The following is a 27,373-nucleotide window of genomic DNA, read 5'->3' as shown; positions in this document are numbered from 1 at the left end:
ATGTGTTGATGTGTATCGGTAAATTCCTGTCCTGAGTGAATCAAGCTGCATGAATGTGTGTGTGTGTGTGTGTGTGTGTGCTACATGCTGTATTGAAGGTGTGTGTGTGTGTGCTACATGCTGTATTGAAGGTGTGTGTGTGTGTGTGTGTGCTACATGCTGTATCGGCAGATTAAAAAGACTCACAATCCTTAAGAAAAACACATGCCACTTTATTTCCCCCCCTGGTGGACTAAAAAGGTCCAGCTCATCAGGGAAACAGACACTGGAAATAAAATACAAAACAGATCCTTTATAAATGGAAAATATGAAAATACACTTGCCCTTGTGGCTATCAAAAACATGGAGTACCGGTATATTAAAATTTATTTAAATTAAAATTAAAAATTAAATTATATACAATGGAAATAATTCTAAACTACAGATAAGGGACAAAAGATGCAAAGCCTCATACTTTTAGATTTTCAACACTCACATAACCCCCTGGTTAGAATAAAACAACAAAACCAAGGTTTAGAACAAAACCAAGCGCAGGCACCCCCCCACACCCCTCATCCTGCTTTAGTTCGCCCGGTTGCCGGGGGAGCTTCGTTCCTCTCCTCCTGCGATGCGGGGCGTTCTGGGCCCGCGGCTCTGCTTCAGAACCTTGATGGTGGTGGCCGTGGACACCGGCGCCGGGATTATCTGGACCTCTGTGGGGCAGAGACAACAGGTACGGTCATTACTCGATTGCGTCTACCAGAATGGATTTGAAATATCTTTCTACGGTCAGTGGAAATCAGGGTTCCTACAAGTTTCAACGCGTCACATTTAAGACCTTTTTAGACCTTTGAATAGAATTCTAGACCTATTCGCGCCCACCATGTCGTAGCTTTTTGTCATCCTCGAGGTGATGAAATTAGGGATTTCACTGCCATACAGACAGAAAAGTCTGAAGGATAATTCATATAAAATAAATAAGTTCCCTAATTACTCAAAAGTACATTTCCATCTCCGTGTAAATAGATGTGGTCGGACTGATTTACTTGCAGGACAAGCTAATCTAATTTTGAATACCTAGCACCTTGTTTTTAGACCTAATAACTGAAATGTTAGGCCTTTTTAGGCCTTATAAACCGCAGTGCTGGATTTTAGACTTTAAGGCTTTTTAAGACCAGCGCGGGAACCCTGGGAAATGGACTTGCGCGACTATCCCTCCCAGTAGCCGACCCGACAGGGTGTGGCGCAGGAGGTAGAGCCGCCGTCTAATGATCGCAAGGTTGGCAGATCGGCGGTTCGAGCCCCGGCTGGCCACATGTCGAAGTGTCCTTGGGCAAGACACTGAACCCCAAATTGCTCCCAGTGAGCGGGCTGCTGGCGCCTTGCATGGTAGCTTGCCGCCATTGGTGTGTGAATGTGTGTGTGAATGGGTGAACGAGAGGCCGTTGTAAAGCGCTTTGGATAAAGGCGCTATATAAGTCAGTCCATTTATCCATTCACATCATGCCCTGCCGGGTTTAGAACAAGGATGGGATATTCTTAACCTTCCAATTGCTTTAGTTGGCTAGCAAACTCGGTGGGTGGAAGCAAGCGTCACCCAAGCTAGCTCACTGTAACTACACAATCGAATGGATTTGAATAGCGCTTTCTGCGAATGCCAACTGTCATAAGTTCTTAAGTTACCAGAACCTATTGGGAAACCGGAGAACTAGGGTTAGGGTCAAATACCGTACCGAAATTTAGAATGTAAACAAACTGGAGAACATTCGGGGCGGGACTAGAAAGCCCAACTGTGGAAATTCAAACAGGCTTGTTCACTATGCTCCAAGCACCAGGCTCTGAACACTAGCTAGCTTCTAGTAAGCCTTGGCACAAGCTAGCACCGCTGTCGTAAAAGTGGCTATTGATTACCAAAGGATTACCACATACTGTGACTGGCACAGCCAACAAAACGGGACAGTGTAGAGACAGGGACAGTGGAGTGTGGGGCGGCTGTGGCGCAGGAGGTAGAGCCGCCGTCTAATGATCACAAGGTTGGCAGATCGGCGGTTCGAGCCCCGGCTGGCCACATGTCGAAGTGTCCTTGGGCAAGACACTCAACCCCAAATTGCTCCCAGTGAGCGGGCCGGCGCCTTGCATGGCAGCTTGCCGTCATTGGTGTGTGAATGGGTGAATGAGAGGCCGTTGTAAAGCGCTTTGGATAAAGGCGTCTATATAAGTGCAGTCCATTCCATTTAGGACAGAGACAGAGACAGGACAGAGGCTTACGTTGGTCGATGGTAACTGTAGCCTCCTGACCGGCCAACACATCTGCAAGAAACCGAGAGACAAGAATTAGCTAACGCCAACGGAATAGGGCACCAAATCATATGCAACGCTATCTTGACCCTCAAGCCATCCCCCCTCTCTCTGCGTATTTCCCCTTTAATCTTTGCAGATCTAAACTATGGTAGATGCATGTTGCTTACATGTATTACAGCTCTTCATTTTCTTTATTGGGTTGTATTGCGGCGGTGGGTGGGCAAACCTATCCCGATTCTTTAATCTGCAAACGTTAAAGCCGTAGGGGCTCGGGGGGACGTATCTGTAATTGTGCCGTTTGTTTTCAGACCAGGCTATAACCTCTCCCTCCCTCTCTCTCAAACTAAAGCACACTCTCTTTGCCGCACACACACACACACACACACTCTCTCGACTGTCACCCTCTTTCCAGGGTATATACAGGAATCTTGAGGTTAATTTCAATACCTCTCTAAGACTTTTTAAAAACCTTGTCAATATTTTTCCAGACCTCACCGCCACCTGGAGCTGTAACCGTTTACATCAGTGACACCTTTAACTCAACAGTTTTAGTTTGCAATAGACTAGATTACTATCATACAACAGAATTTCCGGTTCATCTTTGTTTTTTAATAAAACGAATAAATTCACGAACTTTTACTAAAAGTGTTTAGGACTCAAACTCTTTGGACAGTCTAATTCAGAAAAATACCTACAAAATTCAAGACCTCATAAAATCGTGATAAGACTTTTTAATACTCATTAAGGGTCTTGATTTTCCCAAAATGTATTTATCAACTTTCAATACTTTTCAAGACACCGCGGATACCCTGTATACCCTCTCCCTCCCTCTCTCTCAAACAAAAGCACACGCTCTTTGCCGCACAAACACACACACACACACTCTCTCGACTGTCACCCTCTTTCACACCGACACCGACACCGTCCCGGTGACTCACACTTGCGCAGCAGCTCCAGGTGGCTCCAGAGTATCTCCCCGTTGGGAACCCTCTGCAGGAACTCCTCCTGGGAGAAGGAGCAGAGGTCGCGCCCGGCGATGTGGATCCCTCCCACCTCCATCTCGTCAATGCTGAACTCCTTCATCACCCACACGGCCCAATGGATCACCTGATCTGCTGTCCACTGCACAGGGTCTGGAGGGGAGGGGGGGAGAGAGGAACAGCACGCATGCACACATGTGCAGACAGAGACAGAGACACAGACACAGACACAGACACACACACACACACACACACAGAAGCTCTTAGATAACGTATGTGTTTATGAAGGATATGTATTTACGGCATGCCCAGCCCAGCCCAGCCCAGCTCAGCCCAGCCGCCATGTCTGCTGTGTTTCTCACCGTACGGTATTCCCAGGCGGACCTGCTCCTTGCGGTATCCCTCCAGGGCCGCGGCCCAGCGGGTCACCTGTTCCAAGGTGTCGTCCGACAGGGCGGAGCGCTCCACGGCGATGAGCTGGCCCTCCTCCACCATGGTCCCGTCCTCCCCCGCCGCGTCCGGGTCGATCACCACCTCCACCGGCTTCACGATCTCTAGGATGTTCAGCTTCTCTTCCCCTTGGGAGGGTAAGAGGGGGAGGTAAGTGTGTGCTTGAAAAGTATCTCGCTGTATTTATTGTTGGACAATTTTCCATTTGTGATATATATACGTATATGTTACGGTACATGTGGGAATACGGTACATGTGGGAAAACTAGGGATAGGTGTTACGTCGACTTGGTACATGCTGGCATGTCTAACCCTACTCCTACCCCTAACCCTAACCCTAGCACCTAACCCTAACCCTAGTTTTCCCACATGTACCGTATATATAATATTATATACATACTACTTTCCACACTTGAACCAGAGGGAGGGGGGGGGGTGTGTGTGTGTGTGTGTGTGTGTGTGGCCTACCTGGTCTGGTGATGATCTGTAGGCAGAGCTGCACTGTGCCATCTGTCTTCACTCCCTGATCAAAGAGGCTGTGGTCAGGATGCAGCTAGAGGGGTGGTGAGGTGGACAGGAGCGAGAGAGGGATGAACAGGTGGAGAGGAGAGAGAGAGAAAGAGAGAGAGAGACAGAGAGAGGAAGGAGAGGAAGAGAGAGACAGAGAGAGGAAGGAGAGAGAGAGAGAGAGAGAGAGAGAGAGAGAGAGAGAGAGAGAGAGAGAGAGAGAGAGAGAGAGAGAGGGGGGGGGGGGGGTGGGGGTGGGTTGAGGAAAAAAAACCTTTAGAGTTAGAAAAGCACATTTCAAAACATATCGGGGGATACAATAGACTCCATCAGCACTAAATCTCACAGGTTGTTTTAGCCCATGAACAGGTGCCTCAGTACCTGAATGTCCTGTAGACAGATTTCATATCCGTCTAATGACACCTGGATGCGAGGCTCCAGGAGTTTCTTTAAGTTGCCGATAGGCTCGTTTATGTCAATGTCCTGTTGGATCAAGTCAGCTGACGTGATGGTGTGCTCCTCAACCCTAAACATGACAAGGTGACAGACAGTAGTAGAGTTAGATCATCAGAGGGAAGTTGGCTTAAAATGCATTTATTTATTTGTGTGTGTGTGTGGGGGGGGGGGGGGAAACACACACAAACATCACTCACCCTTCCTCCAGACACTCCTGTTTCTCCTGTCCATCGATCTCAATCTCTATCATCTCCTCTGTCTCACTACTTTTAGACATTTCTGCCGTCCAATAGTCAGCTGTTTTCCCTTACAAAGGAATGGAGGGGGGGGAGTGATGGGAAACGGAACACGTGATTCATAATTATTAAATGTCATCAACAAGATGACAAGATCAGCACACACATCTAATCTACAGCGTTTGCGACCATGGTGGATAAACAACCATAACATAAAAAATAAAAAAAACTTTTAGACATGGTATGATGTATGGTCACATTGACTAATATGATGATGGGGGCTGGGTTTCCGTTAACCGGCAATTACCGGTCTTTGTCCGGTAAAATTTGGTGAAGTCCGACAAGTTGAAAAGTCGTCGGACATATTGTCCGGTGAAAATAATTCCCTTTGAATACAATTCGCTAAAGCTGGCTGGGTGCGTTCGTAAACACGCTCTGGAAATCCGATCAGCACTCGCGGAACGCCTCTCGTCCAATCGAACGACTCGGTCGCTCTGTGACATCGAAGCCAGCGTGCGCTCCGGCGCTCTCAGAGCGTGTTTACGAACGCACCCCTAGAAGTTTCCAGCCAGCTAGCTGAAGCTGCTACACACACCAGAGCCATGGCGACCGAACGGCAAGTTAAACAACATACTATAAAAGTGACATTGTTTTACTCATTACTCATACGTTTGTTGTCATTCGGCGGTGCTAATAGTCGCTTTCTTTTTTAATTTATTTAATTTATTTTATTTTAGCAGTTTCCCCGAAAGTTAAGTGTTTGTTTTTATATCACTATTTGCACTTCTGGTTAGATGCTAAACTGCATTTTGTTGTCTGGTACTTGTACTCTGCAATGACAATAAAGTTGAATCTCACCTAATCTAATCTAATCTAATCTAAAATAATCTAAGATAATCCCATCACTATTACTCCCTATTTTCATCAGTGTTTCAATCCTTGAATCTGTGATGGAAATCAAGCAAAGCCACTTCAAGTCTCCCCACCACTGACAGCGCTGGGTGTGCCTTTCCTTACACTCTCGGTTATTCCCTGTGGATTTAAAAAACGGTGTTTTGGTTTCTATAATGTGGTCTATTCTCAGTGTTGACGAGCAACTCAGGGGGCTTTGAGATGGCTAACAGCTAATTAAAGGAGTAATTCCACTCAAAAGGGTAGAAGTAAGCTGACTGTCTGTCTGTCTGTCTGTCTGTCTGTCTATCTGTCTGTCTGTCTGCCTGTCTGTCTGTCTGTCTGTCTGTCTGTCTGTCTCTCTGTCAGTGTGCTGGACTACCTATGACTTCCATGGTACCTGGGAACGCGTTGTCGGAGAGAAACGCCCTCTGTACAAAGGACCTACTGACCAAAATCCCTGTTCCCCGTAGCCTACATGCTTGCACTGTTACTGTTCAATAAAATGTTATACATCTAGACATTGTGGTATTTCTTTATATACGTATCCCAGACTGCCTATCAATTGTTTCTCAATAAACAGTTATGTTCTTCCCATTGTCATACTCCCCGAGCTAAACGAAATGCCTTCCCAACCAGCGAGACTTATAGAAATGACGTTGTTTTATTGATTAAAAAAAAAAAAGGGTAAAACTGTAAAGAGAAAATAGAAAACTCACATTAATCCCAAACAATTTAACAAACTTCAGTTAACGTAATGTGGAGTCCGTTCATTGATCGATGCTGTCTGTTCAGTTCCCAGTGAGGCGCCCGTTCAGCGCTGGACCCGTTCAGCGCTGGATTTGACGCATGGCATAGCGCGCATGCGTCAAATCATGTTATATTATTATATATTATATAGCTCGCATCTAATCGTATCGGATGAGAAATAGACATTAAATGGCATATATAGGCCGCTACACAACAGTAATCACCGCGACAAACAGCTATATTAGATTTGGAGAAAAAAAATATATGATTTTGAAAAAAAAATTTTTTATTATATTTTAATATGATGACCGGAATATATCACGTTTGTCCGGTAAATCGAATTCTTCCCGGACACGATGTCCGACGGCAAATTTTTCTAACGGAAACCCTGGATGGGGGACTAAACTGGTTCTATGGCACCAGCAGCACTAGGTTCCAAAAACAGGGGATAACAAAACATGAGATAGAAACACATCGTGATATAACCAGCGTGCTTAGGAGTTACACATTGTGTGTGAGTTGATTTGAATGAAGCAGATCTGACAGCTTAGACAAGGACTCCTCTCCTGTGGAGGGGAGCCTGGAGGACCAAGTCTGTCAAACTTAACAATAAATATATAGATACATAAATGAATGTATGAACAAATAAATGAATGAATACACACAGTATAACGAAATAACATTTCTAAATGTATTTGTTCATACATTCATTTATGTGTCTAGTTATTGTTAATTTTGACAGACTTGGTCCTCCAGAGGGGAGCCTCTCCTCTCTCTCTCATTGGGCGGCCGAGGAGGGTTATGTGTGTGTGCGCTTGATTGATTGATTGATTGAAAACTTTATTAGAAGATTTGCAGAAGTAGGTACATGAAAGTACATATTACATACAAGGTCAACTAACAGGATAAAAACCCAAGAAAGCCACTGGCTTATTTCAATTGGGGTCCTTGATCGCTAAACACTCAGTCGAGGGCGAGGCCTTACCAATACCTAGGCCTTGTCTTGTGGTGGGCCATTACTTAGATAATCCATTATCTATAAAACTTGATCATCTTGGCCAAATTTGGGCCAATCCCCCGAAAGAAAACACTTCGGGGGATGATAACCCGGTACTAATGCACTTCTTTACAGCGGTGCGAGGGGCTAGAGACATCTCTGTCTGTCTGCGGTCCCGAAGCACCGGGGCGAGGCACCACCAACACCCCCCTGGTTCCCATAAGCAACAATACAACTGGTGTTAAAACAATTAAACCTTTCGCCAAATGACCGATCGATGTTTAATCCACTAGTGAAACTTAAGAAAGTGGCGGAAAACTTTTGTGAAACGGAAATGGAAGAAAACGGAAACAAAACAAGCAAAGGAGATTCCGGAAATCCTGGCTAAGTTAACAACGTTGTCTAACAGACTTCCTCTGAGAGGTGCTCAGGCCAGGGGGACATCCATACATCACCAACCTGTTTAATCTAACCCGTTTAATAACAGTGATTATTAGGAAACATAACTGGGCTGGTTGGACTGAAGGTAGAACGTGTGGAAGGCGGCGAAAAACGGGACTACAAAACGGGACTTACGGGACTGTTGTTGCGGACCTGAACCTGCTAATCTGACGGCTAGCTTAGCAGCTACGTCGGGTCGGTTCGACCCACTCCAGGATTTAGGATTTAAGTTTAAGTTTCGGAGGATCGTAGTTTATCTAGCTACTTGTTACTTTCTTGGTATCCATATACACTGGTTATCTTTTTGTTAAATATTGAGAGGATTCGTGGTCCGAATGCGTGTAACCATCCATGGCATGTGGCGTTAGCTTAGCTTACACACCGTGGGGATGAGGAGCTGATGATGCTAAGCTATGCTAACCAGTTAGCAGTTCTGTTCGAGACACTCAAAAAGCGGGAAGACTTTCCCAATGAGGCGTTTCAAAGAGGGCACATTTCCCTTCTAATATGCTGTTATATCGTGTTATATCATGAGTTCGCCGTGTTAAAAAGAGTAGCGTACACACATACCTGTTGGACTTGGTTGGTTCGTGTCCCGATGTGAGCTAGGATAGCAAAGCTAGCCTCCTGTCTCTCTCCCGAAGCGGATTCATGCAAGTTTGGTTTGGTCAACAAGACTGAGGGGGCGGGGCCTAGCTTTACTCTGTAGGTGGTGGGCCGAACGCGTTTATCGCGAAGTTTATCTTTTTCCATCTACGGAGTAAACGATCTCTTACATACGATATTAAGTAATTCTCTTAAGTCTATAACAATTTTGTTTGCAGCTGTATTATGTCGGAGATTTTCACAAACTTATTTTTTAATAGTCTGTCTGCTCAGGCACATCGCTGGTCGCTCTAGTTGATAAACCAATCAGAATTCGAGTACGGCTTCATTAGGACCCCGAAATGTAAACAATGGCTGTTAACCCTAGCAACTGCGGGGAAATAACGAGATGTGATGAATTATGGAGTGTTGTATGCATTTAACAAACCGAACGGACAATATTACAGCATTTTCAGATGCAAGTTGGACCAAATTTGTACATTGTTCTCTACAGTGGGTGAATCTTCACACTGCAGAAAGCCAAATTGCTATTATATATATTGGTATTATATATATTTGGGAGAGGGGGCTCCCCTGGTGCTAGGAAAAAAAATACTAAAAACAAGAAGGGAAAAGAGCTGGTTTACATAAATAAAGGCTATGTACACTATCCACTATACTATACTATACAAATAAAACACTGTGCTGTACTCTATGCTATGCTATACATATCCTAACATTTCCTATCTCTGAACCTTATGTACCCGAGGGTTGTCATATTGCACATAGTATTATTGCACATTCATTTAAAGTGTCGCAGTTTGCAGGTTTGAAATGTTCACAGTTGTGTTTCAGTATTGCACTTGATTACAATCTAGTAGCTGCCATCAAATTGTCTAGATTGTCCAGGGCCTAGAATCTAGGTATTTGCTGTGTTCAGGGCCTGAATGGCCCTAGGGTAGAAGCTGAGCTTCAGTCTATTTGTCCTTGCGGACATGGTCCTGAACCGCCTGCCCGAGGGCAGCCGAACAAAGTGTTCGTTCCCAGGGTGGGATGGGTCTCTGGAGATCTTGGAGGCCTTCCTGAGGCAGCGTGTGTTGTACAGCTCTTCCAGAGAGGGGAGGGGGGCGCCGATGATCTTCTGGGCCGATCTCACGACTCTCTGTAGCGCTTTCCTCTCTGCGGCTGTGCAGCTGGAGAACCACTATAACCACAATATTGGCTACCATAGACAATGCTATATGCAGTATGCCAACATACGAAACATTGAAAGAGCCCGCAAGAAAAGGGAAAAATCAGTACAGGAGGCTGCAGGTGTGTTTTATAGCAATATAAGTTATTTATAAGAACAATATGATATAAACAAGCTAAGATTAATATGACATGATATGACATGAACATTATTAACAATATGATATAAACAAGCTAAGATATGACATGAACAAGATATGAACAAGGCATCAATGGGTCAGGGTCAGCCCTGTCAAGTCAGGTCCAGAAGATGTGCAGTGCAGTCCAGGGCTGAGCATCTGGGGTTACCTGGGGAAACAGATTAGGAGAGTTGTAAATAAACTAGGCTATAACTTTGGAAGCATTACTATTACAATGCATAGAGTATCATATGTCTCTCTCTCTCTCCCTTCCCTCCCCCCCCTCCCTTACAATGTAGTAGAAGCAGAAGGTGCTCTGAAGTTCAAAAATGCAAATCAAAATTAGTGAAACACTTAAACGAAGATCACAAAACCCACTTTGAGAAAATTAAAAAACAATGCAACAAACTATGCAATCAGGTAATTACCATGACCAAATCTGCTAAGAAAGAATACCTCGATAACAAAATCGAAGAAAACTTAAACAAACCACGTGACCTTTGGAAGCTACTTAATAGCCAACTAGGTTGCAGTCAAAAACTCAAAACCAGGTCTACAAACATCAGCATCAAATCTGGTGATTCTCTCCTTACAGACAAGCTGGATGTGGCTAAGTGCTTAAACACTTTCTTTACAACCATAGCCACTAAATTAGTTAACAATCTACCACCCCACTCAGGGCGTTATGGTGTAGAGCACATCCGTGAGTTCTACAATAAACTGGGTGTACGCAATGATGATTTTAAACTCTCCATGGTGTCAAACGATGAGGTGTTTAAAAAGCTAGGCGCTCTACACTCAGAAAAGGCCACGGGCCATGACAATATTCCAGCCAGATTTCTAAAAGACTCAGCTGCCTCCATTACCCCAATCATCACCCACATAATAAACCTCTCCATCAAACAGGGACACGTCCCCCTTGACTTTAAAATAGCAAGGGTAACCCCACTGTATAAAAAAGGAAGCAAATTAGACCCAGGCAACTACCGACCTGTTTCTATTCTTAATTCCATCTCGAAACTTATGGAAAAAATAGTTTATGAACAGGTCGATAGGTACCTTACCGGAAAAAAGCTGATGTATGAATTTCAATCAGGATTCAGAACATCCCATTCCACTGACACATGCCTTCTCTATTTGAACGACCACATCAACCATGAGGTGGACTCGGGCAAGTACTGCGGCATGGTCATGCTGGACCTCCAGAAGGCCTTCGACACAGTAGATCACCACATATTGTTAGATAAACTGAAAGCAATAGGGTTCGATAGAACATCGGTGAGCTGGATGCGATCCTACTTAGAGGGGAGGGAACAGGTGGTTAGTGTGAACGGAACAATGTCCCCCCCCCTCCCAGTGACCTGCGGCGTTCCACAAGGAAGCATTTTGGGACCTTTACTGTTCCTAATATATGTGAATGACATGTCATCAGCATGTGATTGCAATTTATTCCTGTTCGCGGATGACTCGGCCCTGCTGGTCTCTGACAGGGACATATTGCAGGTGGAAAAAGCGCTAAGCACTGAACTGAGTAGAATCTGCATCTGGCTAGCTGACAATAAACTATCAATACACCTAGGTAAAACTGAAACCATCCTATACGGATCCCCATCTAAACTCAGAAAGGCTGAAAATTTTAAAATAACAGTGGGTAACATTAATATCACAAGAAAAGAGGATATTACATACCTGGGCTCCATCTTAGAGGCAAATCTTTCCGGAGATAAAATGGCAGCAAAAGTAATCAAAAAAGTTAACCATAAAACTAGATTCTTGTACAGGATATCCTCACTTGTCAGTAAAAACACACTGAGGACCCTATCAGGAGCTCTCATTCAATGTCACTTCGACTATGCCGTAACATCATGGTACTATAGAACCACAAAGGCCCATAAAACAAGACTCCAGACAGCCCAAAATAAACTGGTTAGGCTTCTGCTAGGTCTCAACCCTAGGACACATCTAACCGCTGCTCATTTTTTGAGCCTTGATTGGCTACGAGTTGTTGACAGAGTGCAGCAGCTTGCACTGGGCCTGGTCTTCAAGATACGCTACACCACAAAGACACCCAAGTACCTGTCAACATACTTCCAAAAAGTGAACAACGTCCACACATACAACACCAGAGGAAGCTCCACGAACCACGTTCAACCACGTTGCACCACAAACAAGGGGTTAAACTCGTTTGCAAACTATGCAGTAAAAATGTGGAACGCCCTTCCTATAATCTTAAAGGAGTGCAAAACACTGCCCACCTTCAAAACCACTCTCAAAAAACATTTACAGGAGGCTGCAATCCGTAACTGGACCCTCTAAATCAAAAATCAGATTAAAAGACCCGAACTACCCACTGTACATACTTTGTGTTTTGTCCCCCGCCCCCACCTGTGGTGTATGTCCCCACCTGTCCTACCCGCTGTACATACCTTATGTTTTGTTGTATTGTTCTTCCCATGATGGATGTGTGTTTATCTTGTAGATAGTAATAGTTATTTGTCTGTATTATCTTGTAGAGAGTACTAGCTTTTTTGTCTGTCTTACATGTAACGATGAATTGAGAATCAAGGACCCCAATTGAAATAAGCCAGTGGCTTTCTTGGGTTTTTATCCTGTTAGTTGACCTTGTATGTAATATGTACTTTCATGTACCTACTGCTGCAAATCTTCTAATAAAGTTTTCAATCAATCAAAAAAAGGTCAAACTGACAATGATACACCACCAAAGCCTAGACTTCTCCGCTCAAAGACTACCACTACGTTCAGCCTAAATAAAAAACCACATCTTCTTCCCGCCCAGTGCATAATATGCAGACGGGACAAATATTTCAGTTTTAGAGCTTGTATACTGCTCCTGCAAAAAAATAAAATGTGTGAAAGGGAGATGCACATGCAAATCTAACAACCTACCATGTACAGACATGTGTCTGTGTTTGCACTGCGAAAACACAATAGTGTTATAAATGTTCTCTAAACACTTGAATCTTTGTCTAGTCTCGTCAATTATAGGCAAGGCAAGTGAAGATACATTTAGTCTTGGGTTTTGTCTTACCAGCTCACCTCGTAAAAGTGAGACGATTGACAATATCAAAAACATGCTTGCACACACATACTGTAACGTACTCACACACAAGTTAATGTTACTGGTCCCAATTTGGCACAATTATTACTGAAATGATTGAGAATAGACATAGTTGACATTGGTAACTTAGCTATTGTACCCTTTAAAGTTAGATAGCTTGTTAATTCATTAGCTTCACAATCGCGTGTGACGTTTGGTTGGATTTTTCACTAAAATAGCATATTAGAACATGTTTGTATTGACACAACATGACATGGACGTGTTCATTAATATGTGATATGAATTAGTATGACATGCAAATCTTACCTGAAACATTACTTGACAGTAAAGTTATCCGAAACAACTCAGTCTTCTCTTCTTTCCAGATAATACGTTGTTTACTTCCTTGTTTACGTATTTTGAAGGAATATCATTGGCAGACGTCAAGTCAGGTGACGCTTTAACAGGTTTTGATTGGTTAGCGGCATAGTAGCCCCAATCATTCTCCTTATTAACTTATGGATCGTAAGTTTACTTTTCATAAAACGTCGATCGAAAATCGGCTGCCAACAGACGGAAACATGTTCCCAAAAAACCTATTTAGCTTATATGAAAAAATCAACTAGTCCATAGTTGTAGATCGATTATTTCACAAACGAAAGCAGATAGACAGCTTCGGCCCACCGCCTACTGGGGTCATATGCATTGCTTTTTAGACATCACTTTTACTCTAGGATAATATGCACCTAGGTTCTAGGCCCTGGACAATCTAGACAATTTGATGGCAGCTAATAGATTGTAATCAAGTGCAATACTGAAACACAACTGTGAACATTTCAAACGTGCAAACTGCGACACTTTAAATGAATGTGCAATAATACTATGTGCAATATGACAACCCTTGGGTACATAAGGTTCAGAGATAGGAAATGTTAGGATATTTATAGCATAGCATAGAGTACAGCACAGTGTTTTATTTGTATAGTATAGTGGATAGTGTACATAGCCTTTATTTATGTAAACCAGCTCTTTTCCCTTGTTTTTAGTATTTTTTTTCCTAGCACCAGGGGAGCCCCCCCTCACAAATGTCATTGTATGGTACCTGTACTATATCAATGACAATAAAGACCATTCATTCATATGCATTGCTTTTTAGACAACTGTAATCAAGTGCAATACTGAAACACAACTGTGAACATTTCAAACCTGCAAACTGCGACACTTTAAATGAATATGCAATAATACTATGTGCAATATGACAAGTTACAACCCTCGTGCACATAAGGTTCAGAGATAGGAAATGTTAGGATATTTATAGCATAGCATAGAGTACAGCACAGTGTTTTATTTGTATAGTATAGTATAGTGGATAGTGTACATAGCCTTTATTTATGTAAACCAGCTCTTTTCCCTTCTTGTTTTTAGTTTTTCTTTCCTAACACCAGGGGAGCCACCCCTCCTAAATTTCGTTTGGTACCTGTACTGTAGCAATGACAATAAAGACCATTCATTCATTCATTCATTCACTTTGACTCTAGGATCATTATGCATTGTTTTCTCTCTGGTCTCTTGATTGCACACAGGATTACCTATTTTGTGCTTGTAACCAACTTGAACCAGCAGTTGGTTGAGTTTAATAGTCACATATAGGCCTTATGCCTGTACATACATACAACATTCATCGTGTATGAATTTGTTCATAATGTGTCATATTGTGTTCCGAACACTTGGGGCTCGTAGATTAACGCCTACTACAAGCAACTTCTTCTCACCTTAAAGTGGTAAAGATTTTGTACCATAATTGGGAATTTAGTAGTCTAGTATCGGTGAACCCTCTGATATTGCAAAAAAAGTTATGTGTGTGTTCGTGTCTATTCACAGTTTTTATTTGGGAGGGGTGACGGTAGAATGCATTTGATAACCCTAAACCCATGTGTTCAAAATAAGAATAAACATTTACCATGAACACATACCCCCTTAGACAATTGGTGGAGGTTTTTATGATTATGTTTGAATGCAATATGATATCAACATCTCTATTATTAATAATTTTTAAATGAACAAAACACATTGATGAGTGAGAGTTAATAGTCTACAAAAGATATGTTTGCTGATGAAAGGTTAGCATCTTTTGGTGTAGCTCGACTAGGGCCTGTAACATTCTGACTGAGGTCAGTCAAGATGGTCGTAAATAGGACAGGATTCCTCCTTATATTGTACATAGGACATACACGCATATCAGAGTGGAGGAAACGCTGCTGCACAATCTTCAAGTCTTCATAACTGGACTGTGAATTTGACAGGATTTAGCACTAAGATAGATGACAAACGAATGTAGGTTTAGTGTGTACGGGGATGACTCCAAAACCCACTCAAACCAATATAATGTCGCACAGCAAGACAGCTGTGCCTCTCTGAATATTGCATACCAATAATATCTGGGGCCTAATTTAAAACCATCAGAACCCTTTTTCGTGGAGAGCAAAGAGCATCGAGCATGGTTTTAAGCAATATCATAATTATGAAATAATTGTCAATGAATGAAAATATTAATGTAATAATGATATTTGTCTAAGCAAAGATGTCATGAAGGGTTCTGCTTTTACAAGAGAATGTAATGTCAATGAAGAGAGATAGACACTAGACAGACCACTTGAAAATACAATAACCAGACCACATGAGGTAATATGTTGTCTGATTGATAGTTGATTGACAGTTGTCTGATTGATGTCATAATGAAGGGCTGACAATATATGATGTCATAATGAAGAGTTCTGTCTGGGTGAATGTTTGATGTAATACTAAAGAGTTCTGTTTGAGAATTACTGATGTCATAAAAGACTACAGATACATGATGTATCAGTGGAGTCGTTACATCTGACTCCCTTCGACATGTTTTGATAGGTGTCATTTGACAACCACTCATCGTAAACGGCAAACTAGTGCCAACTCCTAACAATAACCCTAACCATAACAATATAATATAAAAATCAAAGTATATAAAACATCTCTAATCTCTATAATCATGCATTCACTAGATATGTCCATTTAAAATCAATAGGCTAGTAGAATCACAATAAACATAAAATAGGCAGTTAAAGTAGACTAATACAAATGATCAATTCTATATGGGTATTGAAATGACTAATTATATTGTCTACAATTCTTATCATTACCAGTATAAAACAATGATCTTGTTCCTATATACCTTTAGTCACACAACATTACGATAATCCCTCTCATTCAACCTTTACAGGAAAAGCGCTATACAAATAAAAAGTTATTATTATTAGGCTACTAATAATAATATTAATATTAATCTACTTCATAAAGAAAGCGCCTTGTACATAACTTTTTTATAATAAGATTTTAAACTTTATGATTAAACCTTATGATTAAACTTTTATCATAAGATTTTTTGTCTGGATTGTTTGAGTTAATATCAAAGTCTGGTGCTAATTTCACTTGAATAGGCTCATTGGAAATACATTTACTGGACAAAATGTTGATGTGTTCAATACTTCCCCCCACTGTAGCCACCTTAACTGTAGCCTACATAGTTTACTGCTACCCATCTCTTGTATACCTCTAACTACCGTACTTAAATAATAATTTTAATAATTAATAATTAATTTTAATAATTTTTATAATTTTAATGTAATTATAATTTAATTTTTAAACCTCTAACTACCGTACTTGCCATACTGTACCTATCCTGTTTTACATCACTATTTGCACTCCTGGTTAGATGTTAAAGTGCATTTCGTTGTCTGGTACTTGTACTCTGCAATTACAATAAAGTTTAATCTAATCTAATATTTTGTGAAAAGTCCTATCTGAGTTCTTGGATTGAGAATATGCTGTTTGCCTGTTGGTATTATAAGAGAACAGTCAGGATCCCTGGAAAAAACCAAACGATGCATCTCAAGTACTTGTTCCAAAATTTGAAATAAATACTTTATAAATATAAAATAAATATAAAATAAATACTTAAAATGATTCATGTTGTAAAACCCTGCTGTGATTTCAACCACCGTAGTCAAAGTTTAAAGACGCTTTCGGACTCTTTTTGGGGTAGCACAGAAACATTACCGGCGGAAGTGTATTATTTTACCGGAAGAAGAATCATCTTGTTGAATCTTAAGTCAGTCAGAATCGAAAATGGCGGAGTACTTGGCGTCCATTTTCGGCACAGAGAAAGACAAGTAAGTATAAACGTTATGAGCTAACCAGTTATATCTATCTAACCATGTTAACATGTGTTTCATGTAAGAGTCCGTAGACGTTCACTCCGAGTGGTTTGTAGCCAGCTAGGCTGTCGTGCGTTAAACAGTAGTGGTAGAAACGCTTCTGGTAACTGGCTAGTATTGCTAGCTAGCTAGTGGGTCGTGTAGCTAACAGCGTGTGTGTGTGTGTGTGTGTGTGTGTGTGTGTGTGTGTGTGTGTGTGTGTGTGTGTGTGTGTGTGTGTGTGTGTGTGTGTGCGTGCGTGTGTGTGTGTGTCACGTATTCTTTATTGTATCCGTCAAATAACGTTAAACTCGAACGTAGACGTGCTGTTTTAATGAACGCGTTTTGTCCGACGTGAGCTGCTATCATGTAAATAGCTAGCAGAGAATGCAGGTCTGCAATGTGGCTAGTAGCTAACGTCAGTACGATGTGGTAACATGGTACTTTCATATGGTCCCGTGTTGCGTTTGTGATCTGCGCCATAGCAGGGTATCCGCGGTGTCTTGAAAAGTATTAAAAGTTGATAAATGAATTTTGGGAAAATCAAGACCCTTAATTAGTGTTAAAAAGACGATTTTATGAGGTCTTGAATTTTGTAGGTATTTTTCTGAATTAGTCTCTGTCCAAAGAGTTTGAGTCCTAAAAACTTTTAGTAAAAGTTCGCGAATTTATTCGTTTTATTAAAAAACAAAGATGAACCGGAAATTCTGTTGTATGATAGTGGTCTAGTCTGGTGCAAACTAAAACTGTTAAGTTAAAGGTGTCACTGATGTAAACGGTTACAGCTCGAAGTGGCGGTGAGGTCTGGAAAAATAGTGACAAGGTCTTTAAAAAGTCTTAGAAAGGTATTGAAATTAACCTCAAGATTCCTGTATATACCCTGATGATGACATGACTGATACGAACGTCTCTCTCTCTCCAAAACAGAGTCAACTGTTCTTTCTACTTTAAAATTGGTGCCTGTCGCCATGGTGACAGGTGCTCCAGATTGCACAATAAGCCAACTTTCAGCCAGGTAGGCCCGAGTCTTCTTACTGCTCCAGAGTTAATGCTTGTAACATGTTGTAACGAAGCCCAGAGTAACCCACCTGTCACTAAAGTAGCGTTGTTAATCTCCTTTTTGGGTCAGATGGGTTAGTGCATGCATGCTACAGGCTTTTAAATATGTAGTGCTGATTGTAATGTTTCAGTTTGAATGAATGCATTTTCTGTAGACCCAATACTGTTAGCCCGTAACGTTTAATATGAAGTGCAATGTCATTTTGTGTGCATTTTAACCTCTTCCCCCCCACATTAAAACATTTTGATTCCTCCTAGCAGAACGACCCTGGACTTGTCTTTCCTTGCATGTCTGAACACTCACGGGCATCCTGTTCTCAAAACAGAAAGTATTGTCAAGTTTCAAATAACAAAGCCATTAAAATGTCATTTTTAGTACTGGTTCTCAATACTTAATTGGTAAAATAGAGCTAAAACAGGTAAAGTATTTTAAATGCCATTATACTACAGACACGATCGCAGCTCTTCCTCTACGTTTGCATGTTCAGGCCCGTTCAGTGACTTATCATATCCAAAGTACTTTCCGTCTCTCTTACTGTCCACGTCGGTCTCTTACACAACCTCTCAGTAACGTCATTGTCTTTCACTGGCCAGTGGCATGACAACTGTGCTGCGTTTTAAGGCTAACGCAACAGTTTCTATTTTAAGATCCGACACCTTCCTCCTTATAAGGACAATCTTCACTTCTCCCCACTCAGGCCTGCCTGGCCTTCATATGTAACTCCCTAATACGATAATTAATTTAATTTTAATTTTAATAAGCTCTTGGAGGTTTAGAACTAGTTCTAGATTTAGAATCTAGAATACACTTAGATTCAGTTAGATTTCAGCCCTGAACTGTGCAGAGGCCAGACATGTATGTCTTTTATAAAGCTTTATAAAACTCTTTGGCTGAAAGAAGGCACGACAATGCTTATTTCACAGTATTTTCGTATAGGCCGATTCCTACCCCTTTGTAGCCTCTGGACTGTCATGTGATGCTCTCTTAACAACCAGGCTTTTCTAGTGTACCATCTTTTAATTATTATTTTCCTGAGGTTGTCCCTCTGCTTCATACGATTGGTTGTAGTTGAATGTTCACATTAGTTGAGGTAGCCTAATTGCTTTCTTGTAAAACTCAAATATTGCGGCCTCACCAAACTGGTGTTGAATTATTCTATGAGCCACCATCACCACTCACTCTTACAGTTTGTGTGATGTGTGCGTACGACTAAACTTCATTGACTTCCTGAACATGTTTTTAAATCCCTGTAGCACGTTTTCAATGACCTCATAGCACGGGTATTGCGATAGCTAGTATGTATCTACATATAAGGCCTACTCGTTGCAATAATACATCTCATGTACCGTATTTTCCGGACTATAAGTCGCATCAGTCAAAAAATGCGACATTAAGAGGAAAAAACATATATAAGTCGCACTGGACTATAAGTCGCATTTATTTAGAAATATTTCACAAAATCCAAGACCAAGAACAGACATTTAATCTGGAAAGGCAAGTTTATTCAACTACACAATAGCACACAGAACAACAGGCTGAATAGAAGTCAGGTATGTTAACATAACACATTAACAGTTATTCAGCAACACAATAGCATAAAGAACATACCTGGGAGGCTGAATAGGCTAAATGAACATAACAAGCCAGCGAGTCCAACAAGCAAGTTACCAGTAAGCAAGTTCACCAAGCTACCGTTTGCTTAGCTTCAACACGCTAATGTTTTAGATAACTTCTTCAGGGGTATAGCAGCAGCAGCATATAGTTGTCACAAGCCCAGAGCGCCCTCTGTCGGCTGTAGACGGTAATGTTTACTCCTTGGTTCATGTCAGTCAGTATGAAATTATATATATATATTGACATAAGTCGCACCTGACTATAAGTCGCAGGACCAGCCAAACTATGAAAAAAAGTGCGGCTTATAGTCCGGAAAATACGGTAATTCCAATTAGCAAGCCCAAACTGTTCCCCTCGATCCGATATAAATCCTGCTCTCCCGTCTCTGCGTGCGTAGGTCCGGTCTAGGCTTCCTATAGGTTCCCCCACAGCTTGTCTTCCCAGGAGAGGGAACATTCAGAATTCCCTTCAAGCACGGACTCCTGCTTTGTGCTGTTTTTGCGCCCCTCCCCTCCTACAGAATCTAGGTTCATCTAGGTCCGAGGATTTTGCCCCCATCCCTTCCTACAGAATCTAGGTTCATCTAGGTCCGAGGATTTTGCCCCCATCCCTTCCTACAGAATCTAGGTCCAAGGATCTTGCCCCCCCCCCCTCCCTTCCTACAGAATCTAGGTTCATCTAGGTCCAAGGATCTTGCCCCCCCTCCCTAGGTTCTAGGTTCCTCTAGGTCCAGGGATTTCACTCCCCTCACTCGTAGGTTCTAGGTTCTTCTAGGTCCCAGGATTTTAATTAAACTTTCTCACAGGGGCTCCACCTTCCTTCAACACCAACTGTGGGTTTAAAAAGTCTGCTTTAGTTAGTGTTGGCCTATATTTTTCTGGGGGGGGGGGCGGGGGGCGGAGGATTTAGTTTTTTATCGAATTTTTTTATAAATATTTTTTTTTCATTTTCCCTCTGCAGACCATCTTGATTCAAAACATCTACCGTAACCCCCAAAACAGTGCGCAGACGGCCGACGGCTCCCACTGTAAGTGCCTCTGCTCCAGTCCTCTCTTAGCCCTCCAGGTCTCCACCCTAGCTCTCTCCCCCCCCTCCTCAGATTTTAGGTCTGCGCCTCCGCTGGCTGCCTGCAGGGCATGGAGGGTCTGCCTCAGCGCTGGTAGCAGAGGGTACCTCAAATGCCGCACTCCAAAAAACAACAACAACAACAAAAATAGCAGCCCCGTCCTCCGAGGTCAAAACCGTTAGATTAGGAAATTACACATTCTCATCGTGTCATAGATGGAGAATGTCCTAAACCAGTGGAAATCCAGCCAGAATCCTTACTAAATTTCCATTGCGCCGTTTAAAGTTAGCACGAGGGGTGTTCTTATAGTGCCCGTTATTTGTCTTTGTTTGTCTGTCTCCCTCCCTCTCCTGATGTTTAAAAAAATAAAAATAAAAAGAAGAAGAAAATGTGCCTCAGGCCGCAGATTATTAACTTGAGTTGTTAGGTCTCAGAATGTTTCAGCTGCAGGATGTCAGACCACACCGACATAGTCCCCCACATTTGATGGCCGAAATATCATCTTTGTACTACTGTTTAAATGCACCACTAGGGGAACTACAGACCTGTTTATTACAGCCTTTTAAATTAGTTTTAAGTATGACTTATGCCGTCACTCTCAGCATCCTGCACAGTAGAGGGATTCACAGTAACTATGTTTGCCATGTTGTTAAGAGTGTCAATGTGGGTTATATATGAATAGTAAGGTAGTCCTAGTACCTCGACTTTGAGCCCTAGCTAGCAGAGCTGATGCAATACCACTCACTGCCTCTCAGGTAAGTTAAGGGGTTCTAGTCTTTTGTAACTATTACTGTGTCATGTGTAATTGCTCTGTTTCTCATCTGAACATCTCAGAATGACTGGTCAACCCATATTTGGGTGTACCCTCACCTATAATTCACCCTGAAGTTCTAGAATTTCAAGCCACCTCCTAAACTAAAGGGGTAATGTAGCTACTGTTTGGGTTGGCTAATATGCTAAGAGAGTTCATGTTTTCTGTTGCCAAATGTCATTCTGAGATTTTCACTTACAGTTCTCTTTCACAGCTTGGACCAGACCAGTGGATCATCCTAATCTCTTTTTTACAATCATCCCTTCCCACCCTTTTCTGGGGCTGGTTGGGGGGTACATGTAGTCTTTAGGGGGAGGGGGTGGGAGGGGATAAAAAATTAACCTATTCAAGTAACTTTTTTAGAAATCTACCTGAAAATATCTCAAAAATGTACATTTTGTATTTCAGACTATTGCCCTCTTGAACATTTACCGTAACCCTCAAAACACTGCCCAGTCTGCTGATGGTTTGCGCTGTAAGTTAACAGGGGCCTGTGGCTCTCCCAAAGGTCACTCTCTCTTTCTCTGTCTATAAGCCAACACCATCTTATTTGGGGGGGGGGGGGGGGGGGGGCTGTCTTTGCTCTGTACCTGACCTGGTCATCCCCTTCTAGTGATAATGAGCTTTGGGGTCAGGTGCAGGGCAGGTACGAAGTTTTAACAAGCCAAGAGTACATTTCCTTTGAAAACAGTTATCTAATATGGTGTGTATCTAAATTTGTTGAACAACTGTCAGTGATGTCTGTTTACACACGTACGGTTACTGTTGCCCTGATGTAACACGTACAATGGTGTAGGTAAGGTACTGCAATGCAGCCTGAAGTTAACTCGCTCTGTGCTGTACAACACCTGGTGCCAAACACTATTTCTAGACTAGAAGTTAATCCTGGCCTGTGAACCCCTAAAGTGTCAGATGATAGCATTTCAAAACTAGGTCAACTTTCTTGTTGAAAATGTGGATTGATATATGGGATATTGTATTGGTGAGTTGAGGGACATTTTCCTTAGTGATTTGGGCTGTAGTCCCTAGTTTTAGGATGTAGTCCCATTGTCTAGCTTTATTACGTTAACAGCCAGTTCCTCTATGGCTGACCCTTACAGTTCCCTATTCTGTCAGAACTGAATGTACTGTGTAGCCTTTTCCTTGTGTATGTATGTTGACCACAGTGGGGATCTGATGTTGGCTTGCCATTGATGCGTGTTCCTCCCACTGCCACTAGGTGCCGTCAGCGATGTGGAGATGCAGGAACATTATGACGAGTTCTTTGAGGTGGGTGTCTGGAGTGGATGGTCTCAGCACATATCTCTCTTTGATTATTTCTTTAAAATATATCATATCTCTGATATGTTGGTTGTGTATGATGTTTTTAGTTTTTGTTTTTTGTTTTTGTAAAGTGTTTTGAATATTTGGGAATTAACTTTATAACCTACAGTGCCCTCCTTAAGTATGTGGACCAGAGAAGCCAAAATCTATTTAGGCTCTTCCAGCAATTAATAGTATATACAATTATGAATGAGACAAAAGTACAGAATATCACCTTTTATTTTAGGGTATTTTCAAGTATATAATGTTAACAATCCCCCCCAAAAAGCACTAGCTTTTACATAAAAGTACCAAATCCGTATGGAGGGTGCTAGATGTTCCCCTCTGTCTCTCCACATCCCTCTTGGTCTCTCTCCCGCTGCAGGAGGTCTTCACAGAGATGGAGGAGAAATACGGAGAGGTGGAAGAGATGAACGTATGTGACAACCTGGGAGACCATCTGGTTGGGAACGTATATGTGAAGGTGAGTGACGTGTCAATGTGATGATGGAGTATCGGTAAAAAAAAAACGTATTCCACTGCTATCACACACGCTGCCAGTCATTCACTGCCTTGTTGTGATGACAGATTTTGTCCACAGACAAACACACCTCTCAATCACTCATCACTCTCTGATGCTCTGTTCTGTGCGCAGTTCCGCCGTGAGGAGGACGCAGAGAAGGCGGTGATGGATCTGAATAACCGCTGGTTCAACGGGCAGCCCATTCACGCTGAGCTCTCTCCCGTCACCGACTTCAGAGAAGCCTGCTGCCGCCAGTATGAGATGGGGTCAGTACCGACACGCAGAACGACACACAAAACCTTCAGCTCTCGGGGCGCTTACGTAGCGGGTTAAGCGTTGACCATGTAACCGCAGGGTCCCCGGTTCGATTCCGGCCGGGGACATATCCTGCATGTCATCCCTCCTCTCTCTCTCACCCATCCTTCCTGTCTAAATCTCTACTGTATCTGTCAAAAAATATGAAAAATATGAGTGGGACTGCCCCACTCAGAAAAAAAAACCTTCAGCTCAAGTTTACATCTGTGGTTTACTAGATTGCACCAGACGGTCATTGTAACTCAATGGGGTTGTTGTGTCTCAGTGTGTGTATTATTATTATTATTATTATTATTATACAATGGTGCCAAAATGTGCCCATCTTTCCTGTTGCATAGATTTGGTTTCTTCATGTAGCCGCTATGCTTTATCCTACTTTCCTCTCAACCTTCAGTGTGCTAACTGCAGTACCCCTTTTCTCCACAGGGAGTGCACCCGAGGCGGTTTCTGTAACTTCATGCATCTGAAGCCCATCTCCCGCGAGCTGAGAAGGGAGCTCTACGGACGGCGCAGGAAAAGGTACAGAACTGTCAAGCTTCCTCAAAAGTCGATGCAAACAAGAATGTAACAATACATTTAATTAAACTTAAAGGTGCCATACAGAACAAAGAAACAACCTTGCCTCCATTGTTCTATGAATTTGAGATAGCAATGTTTCCCCTACCATTGCCTTGGGGGGGCGGGCCGATATGGATCAATTTATACCTCTTATTAGATTATAAATACTCTGGTTGTTATCTTTGCCTTTTGGTTGACAGCAAAAGAGGGAGAGAGGAGGATGGTGCACCGGAGAGAGAGAGCGCAAGAACCAGGTGAGAAAGTGGACGGGTAGTCAAGACCACATAAGTAAGTAGCCTTGAGAACCGATGGTTCTCGAGCCTAATGGCCCATAGGGCAGGAGCCTGTCTCCTGTTTCCGTAGCGTGAGGCGGCTTAATGTACAAGTTAGTACACTCCCTGGACATGATGCTGGTATGTCGCAGGGTCTTACCCCTGGGGGGGGGGGGGGTCCATGCCATGGTCCATGCCACCCCCCCCAAGGCAGCAAACCTAGGGGGAACACTGGATAGGTTACATTCCGCCAATCCCACCCCTCAGTTGTTTACCAAAATAAGTGTTTATTAGACGGTTTTGTTTGAATGAATCCCAGATCGAGAAGTGCTTTCATTCTCCTCCCTCTCCTCCTCTGTAGGCATCGTTCGCGCTCGCAATCGCAATCAAGGGAAAGGCGTTCTCGCTCCCGGGACAGAGGCAGGGGTGGCGGTGGCGGTGGAGGAGGAGGACAAGGAGGAGGAGGAGGAGGCAAAGGACGCGATCGCGAGAGGCGCCGCTCCAGAGATCGCGAACGTTCTGGAAGATTTTAAACCTGAGCCCTAACCACACGTCCAACCCCCTTCCCATCTCATTGCTCGAACTCCAGCAATTCCCAAATCCCTCTATCCCTCTATCCCTCTATCCTTCTGTCCTTCCCTAGATCCTACAAACTCCACCCCCCATCCCTCTATCAACTGCCCCAGGCCCCTTCATAGAATTGTGTCACCAATGACCAAAATTAGTTTAAATGTTTTCTTTTATCATTTTTATTCAAGAAAATGAAAGCTTGCCTTCTCAATAAAAACATGATTTGTACTAAATCTGTCTCGTATGTTTCTTCTCTGGGGAAGGAGTTTGTTGCTAATGACCCTTAAAACAAACCGCAAACGTCAACCTCAGCAGCATGTGTACGTTTCCTTTCGGCGCCCATGTTAACGGGTCAGAGCAGCCGTAAATGGACTGCACTTATATAGCGCCTTTATCCAAAGCGCTTTACAACGGTCTCATTCACCCATTCACACACCAATGGCGGCCAAGCTACCATGCAAGGCGCCGGCCCGCTCATTGGGAGCAATTTGGGGTTCAGTGTCTTGCCCAAGGACACTTCAACATGTGGCCAGCCGGGGCTCGAAACGCCGATCTGCCAACCTTGCGACCATTAGACGGCGGCTCCCTTAACATGTCTTTGTAGTGCGCAGCAATGAGTCACACCCTGCTGAGTCATGTTCAGACTGGTTTTACTGTAAGTAAGGGATGGTGAAATCCTGCTAATCTAAGCTGAATTCCTAGTAGCCTGAAACCCACCGCATCAGCTAATGTCTTGATGCATGGTCACCTCTGTGTATGGAGAAGGAATTGGCTCAAATGAATGGTTATCTATCTTAGATTTATTTAAGGCTTACTGCCTAAACCAATTAGCGGGATTTGAATATCCTGGGGTTATCCTAATTTGGAGTGGGTCCATATAGCAAAATAAATTCACTCTTACATGCTTATCCATGCCTTTAAAAAAATGTTAAGGTGCAGTTTAATTAATGGTTTTAATCTGATCATCTCTCAGGCCCTGCAGGGTGGGGGAGACCTGGAGATGGAACTTTTGGAACTTTTTACTTATTGAGCCTTTTCTGTACTGAATGTTTTCTGCCCTAACTGAGCTGTTTGACAACAAAATTTCCCCATTGGGGACAATAAAGGTTTTCAATCAATCAATCAAACTGATTATGGTATCCTTTACACCAGAGGAGTACCAATTGACAAAGGCAAGACCAGCTACACATTGTATATACCCCTGTCCTAGATAGTGTCAAGTGTCTTGACATATATTATAATCACATACTGTAGGAGAGGCTTATAGGCTACTGGTAAGATTGTTATGAATTACTCTGAACGCCATTAGTTGATTATTGTCCATTAACCTCTACAAACAGCTTCCCCCACACACACACACACACACACACACACATTAAACCTAGTCCTGGAGCAACTCACTTTCAGTAGAAAATCTCAATTGAAGATGCTATTTAGTCTACCATTAGGCTTAATCTGTGTCTGAGGAAACCAACCTGTTATGATTTAAGTGCCAGTTTGATATTTATACAATCAAGAAGATAGTGTTCCTTGACAACAATATTGCTAGTTTGTAGTTACCTTTGTTTTTCTTAGGGTCTTCTGGGGCCGCAGAGGGCAGGACTAGGCAGTGGATACTTACCAGGATGCTTTTGGACAAAAGAACGATTTTTACTGGGGAGGAATGTTGTTGTTGACTTTGGGAATTGCTTCCAGAGGTAGAATTATAGGGTGGATTTCCCACATGTTAACATCGTATTCTGTTTCAAGGGTCAACTACAGGCCACATTTCGTGAGCTTAGAATGATAAGGTTCTATCTCCGTTTAGAATGATAAGGTTCTATCTCAGTTTAGGGTAGTTCAGAGATATTGAGCGTCAAAGTTTTCACATTCCATTATGTTTTGTGAGATGGAACCTTTGTATTTTATTAATTACTAACTCAAAAATTGCAAATGCAATTAAAATGCATGTGCTAGCTAGCTGATGCAACATCTCATTGAGAAACTGCAAGGTCATCTTTAGCACGCAGTTTCCCCTCTGTGTCACCGAAATCAACTGCGCCATAACCATACA

At 42.5% G+C, this 27,373-nt stretch overlaps 2 protein-coding genes across 4 annotated transcripts; one reads left to right on the top strand and one right to left on the bottom strand.

The window, feature by feature from the left end:
• Nucleotides 1–270: 270 nt before the first annotated feature.
• Nucleotides 271–8,649, bottom strand: LOC308161526 (GA-binding protein alpha chain-like). The gene is made up of 8 exons (XM_080535547.1): nt 8,558–8,649; nt 4,870–4,978; nt 4,598–4,742; nt 4,178–4,262; nt 3,623–3,838; nt 3,219–3,413; nt 2,248–2,289; nt 271–692 (listed from the first exon to the last, which is right to left on the bottom strand). The coding sequence occupies exons 2-8, from the start codon at nt 4,947–4,949 to the stop codon at nt 562–564; spliced, it is 894 nt and encodes a 297-aa protein (XP_080391673.1). The 5' UTR covers nt 4,950–4,978; nt 8,558–8,649; the 3' UTR covers nt 271–561.
• Nucleotides 8,650–17,161: 8,512 nt separating this feature from the next.
• Nucleotides 17,162–25,518, top strand: u2af1 (U2 small nuclear RNA auxiliary factor 1; the record flags this gene model as incomplete). Of its 3 annotated transcripts, none has more annotated exons than XM_080535590.1 (9): nt 17,162–17,205; nt 18,157–18,244; nt 22,189–22,255; nt 23,000–23,049; nt 23,468–23,566; nt 23,738–23,871; nt 24,347–24,439; nt 24,679–24,732; nt 25,112–25,518. In XM_080535590.1, 9 exons carry the CDS (start codon nt 17,162–17,164, stop codon nt 25,281–25,283), a joined length of 801 nt encoding a protein of 266 aa, XP_080391716.1. In that variant the 3' UTR covers nt 25,284–25,518. The 3 variants fall into 3 exon arrangements, with proteins under 3 accessions (XP_080391716.1, XP_080391718.1, XP_080391717.1); XM_080535592.1 differs by lacking the exon at nt 22,189–22,255 and adding an exon at nt 20,864–20,930; XM_080535591.1 differs by lacking the exons at nt 17,162–17,205; nt 18,157–18,244 and adding an exon at nt 20,901–20,930.
• Between the last annotated feature and the right edge of the window lie 1,855 nt (nt 25,519–27,373).

The sequence above is a fragment of the Nansenia antarctica genome (assembly GCF_963989245.1).
Source record: "Nansenia antarctica genome assembly, chromosome: 7".
Classification (NCBI taxonomy): domain Eukaryota; kingdom Metazoa; phylum Chordata; class Actinopteri; order Argentiniformes; family Microstomatidae; genus Nansenia; species Nansenia antarctica.
This window is presented reverse-complemented; position numbering and strand designations above follow the sequence as displayed.